This window comes from Thamnophis sirtalis, unplaced genomic scaffold (assembly GCF_051295495.1).
Source record: "Thamnophis sirtalis isolate CommonGarterSnake01/CBP01778 unplaced genomic scaffold, rThaSir2_p1.2 scaffold_3, whole genome shotgun sequence".
NCBI lineage: Eukaryota > Metazoa > Chordata > Lepidosauria > Squamata > Natricidae > Thamnophis > Thamnophis sirtalis.
The window spans coordinates 13,672,472-13,686,376 of record NW_028261383.1 but is presented as its reverse complement, the minus strand read 5'-3'; the positions used below and the strand labels follow the sequence as shown (position 1 = coordinate 13,686,376).

General features: G+C 45.1%; 1 protein-coding gene across 1 annotated transcript in view; it reads right to left on the bottom strand.

Annotated features, from left to right (window-relative positions):
- Positions 1-1,142: 1,142 nt before the first annotated feature.
- LOC148047225 (pregnancy zone protein-like) overlaps positions 1,143-13,905 on the bottom strand; it is a 72,429-nt gene continuing 59,666 nt past the window's right edge. Inside the window, exons 27-35 of the mRNA XM_087711343.1 lie at positions 12,995-13,069; positions 8,900-9,065; positions 6,849-7,078; positions 6,450-6,662; positions 5,029-5,156; positions 4,657-4,747; positions 3,189-3,257; positions 2,229-2,331; positions 1,143-1,238 (exon numbers count right to left, since the gene is read on the bottom strand). Coding sequence (XP_087567469.1) covers positions 1,186-1,238; positions 2,229-2,331; positions 3,189-3,257; positions 4,657-4,747; positions 5,029-5,156; positions 6,450-6,662; positions 6,849-7,078; positions 8,900-9,065; positions 12,995-13,069 — 1,128 coding nt within the window. The 3' untranslated portion in view covers positions 1,143-1,185. The remainder of the gene's footprint in view (positions 1,239-2,228; positions 2,332-3,188; positions 3,258-4,656; positions 4,748-5,028; positions 5,157-6,449; positions 6,663-6,848; positions 7,079-8,899; positions 9,066-12,994; positions 13,070-13,905) is intronic.

The following is a 13,905-nucleotide window of genomic DNA, read 5'->3' as shown; positions in this document are numbered from 1 at the left end:
ATCTTTGTTGTTCTTCTCTGCACTCTTTCTAGAGCAGTGATGGAGAACCTTTTTGGCTCATGTGCCAAAAGTGGGGGGAGCACAGGGGGGGTCATGTGTGGGTGTGCCACACCCATAATGCAATGCGCAACCCCAGTGCACATGCACGCATGACCAGCGCTCCCTCCCATTTTTTTGCATGCTTTTTTCCCTCCCCAGGCTCCAGAGGCTTTATAGGAGCCTGGGGAGGATAAAAACAGCCTCCTCGGCCCCCTTGGAGGCCCTTCGGAGACTTCAGGAGCTTTCCTGAAGCCTCTGGATTGCAAAAACACAGCCCTATGGGCAAAGTGGAAGTTTGGAAACCGACTTCCGGTTTGCTTGTAGGGCCAGTTTTAGCCCTCCGGAGCCTTCAAGGGCCTTCTCCCTGAAGGCTCTGGAGGGCAACAAGCGACCCTACGAGCAAACCGGAAGTCAGTTCCCGAACCTCCAGTTTGCCCGTAGGACCGGTTTTTTTGCGCTCAGGAGGCTTCAGGGAAGTTCAGGAAGTCTCAGGAAGTTCAGGAAGGGGGGGCGGGGAGGCTGCTTTCACCCTCCCCAGGCTCCTATAAATCCTCTGGAGCCAGGGAAGGGCAAAAAATGGCCTCAAAGAAAAAGCTGAAGTCAGCTGGCCAGCACTCACATGTACACTGGCCAGCTGACAGGGCAACACTTTGCATGCCCTGACAAATGGCTCCGCGTTCCACCTGTGGCACGTATGTCATAGGTTCATCATCCCGGTTCTTCATATCGTGGCAACCAAAACTGGATGCAAAACTAGAATGGTTCTTATCAAGGCAATTGGGGGAGGTGTCAACATAGCATATTTACAGGAAAACTAGACTATTCTATGAGGTCATCTCAGCCCCAAGAAAGGCTGATTTCTGTAGTGCAAGATCCCAAAGGATTGGCTTCGGCCAGATTTTGTCTCTATACAGATTGCAAAGTGGGGTTCCACACCATTCTAACAAAATTCACTTTTAAAAAAGGGCTCCATAGTGACCTAAGTACCCTTTTTGAAGAGCTTGTTTGTAACTTTGCGAAAACGGGATGAAACTGAATTATTTGGAAGTTCTTGTTAAAATAAAACAGCCCTGTGATGATCTCTGAGGAGGAGGAGGAGAAAAGAAATGCCTGAAATTGGGAATTTTGGCAAGAATCAATTGCTGTTTATACTCCACCTGTGCTGCAGGGTGCGATATACTCCGAGATGGCAAAATCATCTGAAAACACACAAAAAAAAGAGGTAGAACTGTCAGAGTGCCTCACTTAACTTGGTTAAAGGTTTCCTCAGTCCTCATGCTGCATTCAGGGGTGAAATGGTACCAGTTCGGACCAGTTCCCCCAAACCAGTAGTAAAAAAATGCAGTATTTGCAACAATCACCTGCGATGTGTGATTTATATTAGCTAGGAAGCAGGAAATCCTGCTTTCTAGCTAACATAAATCGTGTCGCACAGCGGATTCCCTCCCCCCGTTCTACTTACCTTTGCAGGCACGCTGGATAGCAGGCTCCACCCACCCGCCTGGCCGTCATCAAATCTATTTTTGATGCTCTGTGCATGCATGGAGGTGGCGCCCGTGCGCTCACATTTGTAAACCGGTAATGAATGTAAGTATATTTCACCCCATCCCCACCCCCGGTTCTTTTGGTATGGCTTTGTGGGGTGGGGTGTCATGTGACTGGGTGGGCGTGGCCAGCTTTTTTTTCACTTTCAGCTATTTTTTTAAAGCTTTTTAAAGCATTTTTTCCCTGCCTGTTCAAGCAAACTGGCAGAGAAAAAACTCTTTAAAAAGCTTAAAAAAAAAAAAAGCTTCCGATGATCACGCGGCTCAGGGAAAAATGCTTTAAAAAGCGTGGAAAAAGCATCCAACAATCACATGGCTGACAGCTGATCCACACAATCCTCAGAAGCTTTCTTTTTTACGACTGGTTCGCAGAACCAAGGACAATTTTTCCTACCGGTATGGCCAAACCAGGCCCAATCGGGAGGATTTCACCCCTGATTTCACCCCTGGCTGCATTAGATTGTTTTCAACTAAATAACCCTTATCACTTTGACAAGACCTTTGAATCTTAGATTAGATTAACGGAGTTGGAAGGGACCTTGGAAGGGAAGCTTGGGATAAACTTGTAAGATGGAGATGGATTTTGAAAAACAGTAGAATTAACTACAGTAATCGGGCCTCTCGCCACCAGGATCCCTTTCTCACCTGTTTCATAATAATCATAAACTTTCACCAAGGCAGGCTTCAGGCCTTGGACAGGAGTCTCCATCTCCACTCTGAAGGAGAAACTCTGGGTAATATTGCTGACCTGCAGACCAAGAGAGATTATGGGATTATTCAAGAGGTGGCCAGGCTAGAGAAGTGTCTTTTCTGAAGCGTGCAACCATGCATAGAGAATTAATGGGGACCTTCTACTTGTGGGGCTATTTCCACATTCCTGAGTCACCTGATCTCGCAAGACCAAGGACATATTTTGGCCGTGTCCATAGAGGAGCTCTGGTTAGCTGACTCCCTCCCAGCTAGAGAAAAAAATGAGCATCCCACTACAGGACACTGTCTAGGGACATTTCTGAAGAAAGGGACTAGCCTCAGCTCTCTCCTGGGGATGTCCCTCAGAGAGGCCACCCATCTCTTAGGCAGAAAGGGGAGTTCCTACACTTTCTCAACTGCTCAAGCAGGCGATGCTATACTGTTTCACACAAATGGTTGTCCAATCTCTTCTTAAAAACCACCAATGTTGCAGCATCCATAACTTCTGGAGGCAAATCGTTCAACTGATTAATTGTTCTAACTCTCAAGAAGTTTCTCCTCAGTTCTAAGTTGCTTCTCTCCTTGATTAGTTTTCACCCATTGCTTCTTGTTCTACTCTCAGGTGCCTTGGAAAATGGTTTGATTCCCTCTTCTTTGTGGCAACCCCTGAGATATTGGAAGACTGCTATCATGTCTCCCCTAGTCCTTCTTTTCATTAAAGTAGACATATCCAGTTCCTGCAACCGTTCTTCCTATGTTTTAGTTTCCGGTCTCCTAATCATCTTTGTTGCTCTTCTTTCAAAAGTCTCATCATCTTTTTAATATCATGGCAACCAAAGCTAACTTTGTCACATGAGCCCTATCTTCTTGCAGGGAGGGAAGGTTCTCCCACCCCAGCTTTCGTTCACCACTCACCTCTTCCAAATACAGGAGAACCTGGGTGGTTGCAATTTCAGTCCGCTGGATGGCAGGATGATTTTCCAGCTGGTGAAGAAAGGGAAAAGATGGGGTCATAACTCAAACTCTTTGGCTTGCAATGAAGAAAAGGAAGGGGAGACCTCATGGAGGACTACCAAACCATACCTGGCATTATCCATGTGGAAGAGGAAGGGACTTTCTCTCAAAATTGAGAGCTTAAGAGCTGTGGTGGTGTAGTGATTGGAATGCAGCATTGCAGGATAATTCTGCCCAGTGGTGGGTTTCTACCAGTTTGCACTAGTTCTCTCGAAACTGGTAGCTCTGCTGTCAAGCAGAGAGCAAACCGATTCTCTGTTGCTTTGAAAGTGGGCCTCCCGCCCATCCCTTTATTATACCTACCTTTATTGCAGCTTCTGAAGTCCAGCTGATTGGGGACGGCAGATTGAATTGTCGCTCCTCAGCTGTTTTCCTTGCTTTCCGAGAAAGTTTCTTTCAAGTGTGCATGCACGCACAGTGAAACGTGCACTCAGCAAACCAGTAGGAACACCAGTAGGAACCCACCACTGATTCTGCCCACTTCCAAGTTCAAAATACTGAACATCATTACATTCTAATTTTTTATGGACATGCCAAAGACTACAGATATATTGCTGTGTGCCATGCTGAATGAGGCCAATGTCATGCCCCCATCTGAGCCTGAATCTGCGGAGGAAGATGAGTCGGAAGTGGAGCAGATGGAGATCGAGCGGGTGGCTTCGTTGGCTTGGGAGGAAAATGGGGAGAAGCAGGCCCAATCACACCAGAGACTTTCAGGATTGGGACGACTGGTAGGCAGGGAGGAAGGGGGGCAGGATGACCAAGGCTAAGCAATGAACATGAAAGACAGAGGTCAGGCAATGAGCAAGACTACCCCCTCCTGATCTGCGAGCATGGAGAGTGGAGAGAAGGCGAGAACAGCGCAGACTGACCCAACTACATGAGAGGAGAGTGCCTCTCCCCTCCTCACAAGGCACACCTGGGGACTGAGATTTAAGGAGACGCTGTTGGGAACAAATGCTGAATTTTTGAGGGTCAACATTTGAACTTCCCTGGTTTCCTTGCATTCTTTCTGGATTTGTTGCTTTGCAACCGTGGTGCTCACAGCGTTGGGCTACACTATTTGCAGGAAACATGGGAGCAATAAAGGGCCAGTTTGAACTGCCAGCTACCTGTGTTACCTCCATGCCGTGCCCTGGGTCACCACACCAATTAGTCTTCCTGCTCTGTTTGTGCAAGCTGATCAAAGTTGTTTGTGGCCAGTCTGAGTGCCAGAGTTTGTGAATCCCACATGCTAATTGATGCTTCAATGGAGCATCAAATGGGGACTACTTTTATTGAATATTTAAAGGATAATTCTTAACCTCTTAATGCCCAGTTTTGTTGCCAAGAACAGTAATTTTTTGGAGGGGACAAAAAAGGTCTTTACCGACTTTACAGTGAATTTCACCGGGATGTATCCGGATAGCATCTTAATCTGGACAATTGCCATGTTGGATACCACACGTTGGCCTGTGTAACTGGGAAAACAAGGGGGGGAAAAAAGCCATGTCACATTTTTTTAAAGCAAAAGTGCATAACTTAAGGGCAACACGCTGTGGGTTCATAAAGGCTTTGATGAAGTGCCTCCATCCCATTCTCCCATTGAATGGAACTACTCGAGTGCAGGACATTGGCTTTTCAGAAGGTGGAAGAGCCCAGCTGCAGCCTTTGAACCCTTAGAAGCTGCCCATCCTTGAAGGAGAAGTACTGGCTAGATAGCCCCATGCAGATGCCCACCTACTCAGCATTGACCCATTACCTGACTTCGATAGCAATATCAAAGTTCTGGTGGGCTTTAGGTCCTGTGCAATTTTGGGGAACCGTCTGCACAAGCAAATTGAATGGTGCATCCTCTCGGGGTGGTTGGATGTTGTACCTCAAGCTGGTCTGAAAAGGAAACAGCACACTCGTGTCTATCTCTGAATGGCTGCTGTGAGTGAGATGCATGATAAGATGTGAAGGGCCTGTAGAGTGGGAGACCCCATCACTTCACAGAGGCAGGGATCAAGGTCCAGGAACTATTCAACCTACAGCAAGCACCACTGGAATTTGTCTGAAGTTAAGCCTCTAAACTGGTTTGCCCAGAGACAGATGATCTTTACTCTTGAGGGCATCAGGTGTTACAGCTTTTGGCCACAAGTGTGGTGCTCACAAGGATGAAAACAGAGGACTTGGAGATGTCCCACCAAAAGGCTGAGTCTTTAAGCTCCAGTTTCTGGGTAGGATTGTGGGAAGGCTATCAAAGAATCTTCATATCAGAGCCATGGTGGCACAGTGGTTAGAATGCAGTATTGCAGGCTAACTCTGCCAACTGCCAGAGGTTCAATTCTCATTGGCTCAAGGTTGATTCAGCCTTCTATCCTTCCAAAGTCGGTAAAATGATAAACCAGATTGTTGGATTGTTGAGGGCAATATGCTGGCTCTGTAAAACGCTTAGAGAGACCTGTAAAGCACTGTGAAGTGGTATATAAGTCTAGGTGCTCTTGCTGTATCTCCTTCCGGTCCAAAATCTTCTGTATTGATACCTTATTCAGATTATTTATACAGGTAGTCCTCGACTCACGACCACAACTGAGCCTCAAATTTCTGTGGCTAAGCAAGACAAGCAAGTTAAGTGGATTATGCCCCATTTCAGGCACTTTTTTTTGCCACGATTGCTAAGCGAATCAGTGCAGTTGTTAAGTTAGCAATGGTCGTGAAGTGAATCTGGCTTCCCCATTGACTTTGCTTGTCAGAAGGTTGCAAAAGACGATCATGTGACCCTGGGACACTGCAATGGTCGCAAAAGTGAACCAGTTGCCAAGCAACCAAATTTTGATCATGTGGCTGTAGGGAAGCTGCAATGATCACAAGTGCGGAAAACGGTGATAAGTACATTTTTTCAGTGTCTTTGTAACTTCAAATCAGAGGTGGGTTCCTACCAGTTCGCACCTATATGGTAGAACCGGTTCATCAAATCTACTGAACAGGTTAGAAGAGGTTCCACCAGTGGACCCGGAAAGCAGGCCACACCTACAGAAGAGGTTCCAAATTTTTTTGAAACCCACCACTGCTTCAAATGGTCACTAAATGAATGCTTGTAAGTCGAGGATCCCCTGTTAACTTTTCAATCTGTCCAAGCAATCTTTACAGGAGAGGGAAAGCAGTTTTCTTCTCCAGCAGATGACTCAGGAGACTCACCTGCATAAAGACGCACCCGGTCACCTCAGCCGTGTAGTCCCCTGGCACTGAGGGCAGATCTTGGCACTGGAGCAGCAGAGAGTTGGTGCTGTCTACATGGAATTTTCTCAGAGCAACATCTCCGGAACTCAAGGTCACTCTGGCGCCAGCTCCGTCCTTAGAATAAGTAATTGTCTTGTACTGGCAGAGGGCCTGGAGAGCCACCACTGTATCCTGCAAGAGAACGCAAAGCTAGGACATCTTTCTTGGATGACACATACCACAGCTGGAATCCTGGGAATTAAGACTCAGTACAACTGGAGGACACAGCGGGGGAAACATCAGGTCCATGAAGTTGGTGCAGGGAGTATTAGAGCATCTTCCAAGTATCCTCCGAGAATCTGTGGGGAGACAACGTACCTGTGTAGAAGAGAATCCTCCATTGGGATTCTGTTGGTTGGTCAACCATTTGACGATGGTAGTTGCTGTCGTCAATTCTTCCTGGGAAGGGGATGGTTTTTTGGCCATGTAAGCAAGTAGAACGTAGGAGGTCATCTCTACCTCAGCAGAGGGAGCGCGGGGGTGGTAGTATGGGAGATCGAGTGTCTTCTTTTGCTTCTCAGGTCTCTCCCAGTGGATGGAGCCATCCTCTTCAGAAAGAGAATGAAGGGTTTTAGCGTTGGGTTGCCCCATTCAGGCTACACCAGAGGCCTCCAACATTGGCCAAGTATCTTTGGCTTCTCAAGGACATTTTATTGCATTTAACAGAATAACAGAATAACAGAGTGAAGGGACCTTTGGGATCTTCTAGTCTAACCCCTTGTTCAAGTAGGAACTCCTATACAATTTTAAATAAATGGCTATCCAATCTCTTCTTAAAAGTCTCCAGTGATGGAGCACTCACCAGTTGTTCTACTGGTTTATGGTTCTCACTGTCAGGAAATTTCTCCTTATTTCTAGGTTGCTTCCCTCCTTGGTTAGTTTCCAACCACTGCTTCTTTTGTGTTATTCCACAACCCTTAAGTACCATAGCTGAAGCTTGGCACACCATTAATTGCCCAGCCCTCCAAATATTTTAGTATTTGTTAGCCCAGCATGTAGATCAGACCAGGAAATCAACTCCACAGGAAAGCTAAAAGTATCTATATTGGCGCTGGCTCCAATTACATAATCTGGTGATGCTACTAGTTTGATAATGAAACTTCTGCAAGAAAAGGTAGAGCACCAAGGACCCTCATAATCTTTGAAGTCTGATTGTGCTTCTCCTCTTCTTACTTCCAGTGAATCAGGGCAGTGTCTGTCCAGACTGCTTCCAAATGTTGTCTCATTGCTCTGGATTTAAAAAGTGTTTAAGTCCCTTTTATTTGAGTAATGATTTTTGCATATTTCCATCAGGATTATCCTTAAGGTAAAGGTAAAGCTTCCCCTCGCACATATGTGCCAGTCATTCCTGACTCTAGGGAGTGGTGCTCATCTCTGTTTCAAAGCTGAAGAGCCAACGCTGTCTGAAGACATCTCCGTGGTCATGTGGCTGGCACAACTAAATGCCCAAGGCGCGTGGGACACTGTTACCTTCCCACCAAAGGTGGTTCCTATTTTTTCTACTTGCATTTTTACATACTTTGGAACTGCTAGGTTGGCAGAAGCTGGGACAAGTAACAGGAGCTCACTCCATTATGTGGTACTAGGGATTCGAACCACTCAACTGCTGACCTTTCGATCAACAAGTTCAGCATCTTAGCCACTGATCCACCGCGTCCCTCTTATCCTTCTTACTCTCTGCATTATCCACTCCTTTCCCCACATCTGGAATCCTTTAATGGAGGATCAGAGGGTCTTGTTGTAATGCCAGGAATGTGGGAATAGTTTTAGTGAGAAGCAGATTAAAATGATTACGGATAAACAACAACAACAAAAAATAACGTGCAGGGGGCATGTTACATATTTCATGTGTACATTCCATGAGTTCATTCTTTTTTGACCTCTTCCCATAATCCTTGCTTTATGACCATAAGTGAGACTGTTGTTAAGTGAGTTCTGCCTCACTTTATGATCTTTGAGGCACAAGCTCAGATGAGCAAATCTTCACAATAATAAGCAAATTAATTGTCTCCTGCAAACACCACTCCCCCTTTGCTCCCCTATTTATTCTCTATGGGAGGGGACACTGAATATCCCCTTGTGCCTTTACTCCCGAGTCGACCTCTGTTCCTTAATTGTTCCCTTCTCCTGACAGCTCTATGCATACACACATCAGGAACAGGCTCCAGCTGTTCTTCTGCCTCACTTATCTCCGACTCCGAAGGTAGCGGATAAATGTTGGACAGCTCTGGGCCCATCTCTGCCTACGATGCAGAGCACCCATCAGAGCCTTCCCCAGACTCCAGGACTGGCCCAAGTTCCTCCCCAACCTCCTCTTCATTCGAGTCTGCCGCCAGCTTCTCTGGCAGCTGTTGGGCCACAATCCTTACCTTCCTTCACGGCTAGTTTCTGAAGGGAGTCCAACATTTCTTGCCTCTTCTCCTCGTTCTCTGCCAGAGTAAAGGCGTACGCCATCAGAGCCCGAAGGTAAACGTGGATCTCTTCCTTCTTGGCCTCTGTCTCCAAGAAGCGCAAGGCATTTTGTACCAAAAAGTTCTGCCGTGGGGGAGAAACATGAGGCAGGCAATTTACAAAACCTGATGGGTTCACAAAAGTTGGTTCAATACCTTTTGTAATGCAAACAAACCTGGCAGATGGTTAGCTTATCAGATTAGGAAAAAAAGGAAAACTCGAAATATATCTAAACTGATTTACAGAGGGAAGGAGGTGTTTCAACAGGAAGAGATTCAAAAGTGGTAGAGAGTAACTTGATTTTGCACCTAATAACGGCAGCAAGACTGTTGGTGGCGCAATACTGGAAGAAGGATGACTTGCCTACAACTCAGGAATGGACATTGAAAGTCACAAACTTAGCCGAGATGGCTAAAATATCGGCATATATTAAAGATCACTCAAATGAGAGATATAAACAAGACTGGAAAAAATGGATTGACTATATACAAAATAAATACGGGACCAAGAAATTCCAGTTAGCCTATGCTTAAGATCAGAAATGATTTAAATTGTTTAAAGTTAGTTCAGCAAGAAGAAGCTAAGGTCAATGTAGAATGTCATTAATTTCTTTATTTCTTTTTTTCAATAGATTTTAGACTGTGTTTGTTAAAAATCCATACCGTGCACGGGTTCTGGGAAGTCGGGGTGGGGGGAAGGAGAAGGGGGATTGGGGGGGAGGGTGGAGGGAGGGAGGGGTATACATTAGGTTAGACAAGAATTTGGTGGTAAACTAGAATTATTTTGACATACAAAAAATTGTACTTCGATGTCTTACTGATTGAGGAATGATGAAATGTTTGTCTTAAAAGAAATAAAACTTTTGAACACTAAAAAAAAAAAAAGTTGGTTCGTTTTGCATCCAGATCTTTCTCCCTGCTCATAATTCAACCAGAATAGATCTTGAAGGAACCTTAGAGGCCTTCTAGTCCAAACCTCAGCTCAAGCAGAAAAACTTATAGCATTATATACATATAACCCTATACCATACCAGGGACTGGGTGTGACTAGTTTAATGAAAAGAAGAACTAGGGGAGACATAACAGTGTTCCAATATCTGAGGGGTTGCCACAAAGAAGAGGGAGTCAAACTATTCTCCAAGGCACCAGAGGGTAGAACAAGAAGCAATGGGTGGAAACTAATCAAGGAGGGAAGCAACTTAGAACTGAGGAGAAATTTCCTGACAGTTAGAACAATTAATCAGTTGAATAACTTGCCTCCGGAAGTTGTGAATGCTACAACACTGGAAGTTTTTAGGAAGTTATTGGATAACCATTTATAAGGTTTCCTCCCTCGACCTAAGCCGAGGTGGCGCAGTGGTTAAATGCAGCACTGCAGGCTACTGCTAGATCAGCAGTTCAGCGGTTCAAATCTCACTGGCTCAGGGTTGACTCAGCCTTCCATCCTTCCGAGGTGGGTAAAATGAGGACCCAGATTGTTGGGGGCAATATGCTGACTCTCTGTAAACCACTTAGAGAGGGCTGAAAGCCCTATGAAGCGGTATATAAGTCTACTGCTAAGTAGGGGATTGGACTAGGAGACCTCCAAGGCCCCTTCCAACTCTGTTATTCTATTCTATTCTATTCTATTCTATTCTATTCTATTCTATTCTATTCTATTCTATTCTATTCTATTCTATTCTATTCTATTCTATTCTATTCTATTCTATTCTATTCTATTCTATTCTATTCTATTCTATTCTATTTCAAACAAATGGTTGCTCAATCTCTTAAAAACATCTACCGATGAAGAACCCATGATTTCTGGAGGCAAGCTGTTCCACTGGGTAATTGTTCTCGTGTTAGGAATTTTCTCCGTAATTCCAGGTTGTTTCTATCCTGATTAGTTTCCCTCCATTGTTTCTTGTCCTGCCCTCTGGTGCTTTGGAAAATAAATTGACCCCCCCCCCATCCTCTTTGTGGCAGCCCCTCAAATACTGGAACACTGATATCATATTACCCCATGCCTTTCTTTTTTCTAAACTACACCAGGTATAGTCTCACTAAGGTTTATAAAACGGCATTAATACGTCATGTGATTTCGATTCTATGCCTCTGTTTATACAACTAAGGATGGTATTAGGGTTTTTTTTTAGCTGCTGCTGCACATTGCTGTCTCATTTTTAAGCGATCGTTCTGCAGGAATCAAGTTCAGTCGGAGCATTTCAGAGTTTATTTCAGGAAGTCTCCAAATTTGGCAACTTCAAGCCTTGTGGACTTCAACTCTCAGAATTCCTCAGTCAGCATTGCTGGCAGAGGAATTCTGGGAGTTGAAGAACACAAATCTTCAAGTTGTCAAGTTTAGAAACCCCTCGTTTATTTTATTGTTCCATTATCTTACTTCTAATAATGGAGAATATTTGTAGCTTAGGGTTGGCGTGAGGAGTCCTTGGTGCTCTCTGACCTTGCTTGTTTTCTGCAGACCAACAACCAAGTAAACAATACCACAATCATGAAACTGACAAAGAAGTCAACAGCAAACAGCCCAACCAAAGAATCTCTAAGACCGGCCCCACCAACACTGATAGACGAGCCAGTAGAATATAAAACTGAAAGCAAGCTGCACTCCTTGCTAGCACTGATGATATTACCTAGCAGTGACGTGCAGTCAGGGGAGGCAGGGGAGGCAGGGACTCACCACTTTCATCATGAAAAGAAAAACAAAATTAAAAGGAAAAAGGCTGAGGTAGCTGCTGCCAGAGTCACAGTGGATGACTCTGCTTAGTGCTTAACTGCAGGAGGAGGTGAGAGAACCACGTGCCTCCTTTACTCTATCTTTATGATCACTTGAGCAGAGTTAAGCAAGGGTTAAAAGGCGAAAAATTCCTTATGCAAAGGAGGCACTTGATTCTCTCACCTCCTCCTGCAGAGGGCACTTTTTAAAGAGGCTTTTTAGAAACAGTTAAGCAGAGTCATCCATTGCAGGCTCTGGCAGCAGCAGCTTTTGCCTTTTTCTTTTTACATTTTTAACATTTTCATCATGGCAGACAAGAGGAGAGTTGAAATCTTCTGTGACACAGCTGAGAAAGGTATGTGAGTCGGAGGGAGAGGGGAGGAATTCAAAATAATTGTAATTTGTAAGTAATTGTCATTTGTATTATTATAAGTAATGTGTGTGTGTGTGTGTTTTACTTGCCTCTGCTGGCGCACAGGCTGGCACTTTATTTTTTATTTTTTAAAGCCATGCCGCCACGCCTCACCATAGAGCTGTATGGTGGAAAGGCGCACCGGCACTTTAAAGTGCATGCCGCCGTGCCGGCCATACAGCGGGACACGTCGGGGCTTCGGGGGCGGCTGGCGCTGGCAGACATAGAGCGGCTTTTGCCCACTTGCCTCACCGGCGATGAACTTCACCGCACGTCACTGTTACCTAGGTTGGCTAATGAAAGGTCTGCAAGAAAACAAGCAAGCTCAGAGTGCCCCAAGGACCCCTATATCTCACTTCTGTTCTATTCATACCCTTTTTCAAGTCTTCCTTTTTATTGTTGGAAGCGGCTAAGAATAGATCCCCAGTGAGACACATGGCAAAGAAATTTAACAAATAATAATACTTTTCTTGACCACAAGATAGTAGCGATTTATGTCAAACTAACTTAAAGATAAAAGGTAAAGGTTCCTCTCGCACAAATGTGCTAGTCATTCCCGACTCTAGGGGGCAGTGCTTATCTCTGTTTCTAAGCCGAAGAGCCTGCTCTGTCCAAAGACATCTCCATGGTCATGTGGCCGGCATGACTAAACGTCGAAGGCACACGGAACACTGTTACCTTCCCACCAAAAGTGGTTCCTGTTTTTCTACTTGCATTTTTACGTGCTTTCGAACTGCTAGGTTAGCAGAAGCTCGGACAAATAATGGCAGCTCACTCAGTTATGCGGCGCTAGGGCTGCCGAATTGCTGACTTTTATGACTGACACGCTCAGCGTCTTAGCCACTGAGCCATTGAATCCCACTCAAATTAAAAGAGGATGTTTACTTACCGTGCGAGGCAGAGGCATTTCCAGCAAAGCTATGGTGATATAGGCCGTAAGAGAAACACTGTCATCAACTCCACCCTGGAAGAAGGGAGACAAGCAGATATCAGCCCTTCTGCTATCTTTCTAGTCCTCTCTCCAAGATCTGTATCCCATCACACTCACACAAAGGCAAGTTTTTTTTCCTGGCCTATGTGGATGCTACCATCCAAGGACATTTCCAATCTCCATCTTCCCTGAGCCATCGTGGCACAGTGATTAGAATGTAGTATTGCAGGCTGACTCTGCCCACTGCCAGGAATTTGATCCTGACCTGCTGAAGATTGGCTCATCCTTCCATCCTTCCAGTTCAGTCAGTAAAATGAGGACCCAGATTGTTGGGGGCAAGATGCTGACTCTGTAAAACCACTTAAAGAGGGCTGTAAAGCACTATGAAGTGGTACATAAGTCTAAATGCTATGTTGTTACTCTTCCTCCCATGTCTCCACCCTTTGTTGAAGTTTCATCTTATTTTGGACAGTATAAATCTCCATTTCTGCCTTCTGGAACAGCTCCTACAACATAGCTAAGTGAATTAAGGCCATTGGCTAAGCCATAAGGGATGCAGAACTCCATGCCCTATGCTGTCACCTACTGGTCATTGGGAATTTTTCAGCCCACATATGGGCTGAAATGGTCTTGGGGTAGGAGAGGAGCAGTCCACCATTGCATTTGTTAGGAATATAATCTAACGGTTGGGTTGGCAATATATAAACCATGTAACAATGTTGTACCTGTTTCTTTAAATCATACTGTAAAATGTGATTGGTTGCTGTTTTTCTCAATCGGCCATAAGAGGGAGCCAGAATGACTATTAGCTCTCTGTTCGTTAGATGCTGGGCTGATCTGATCTGAGTGTTTTGGAAGCTGGCTGTTAG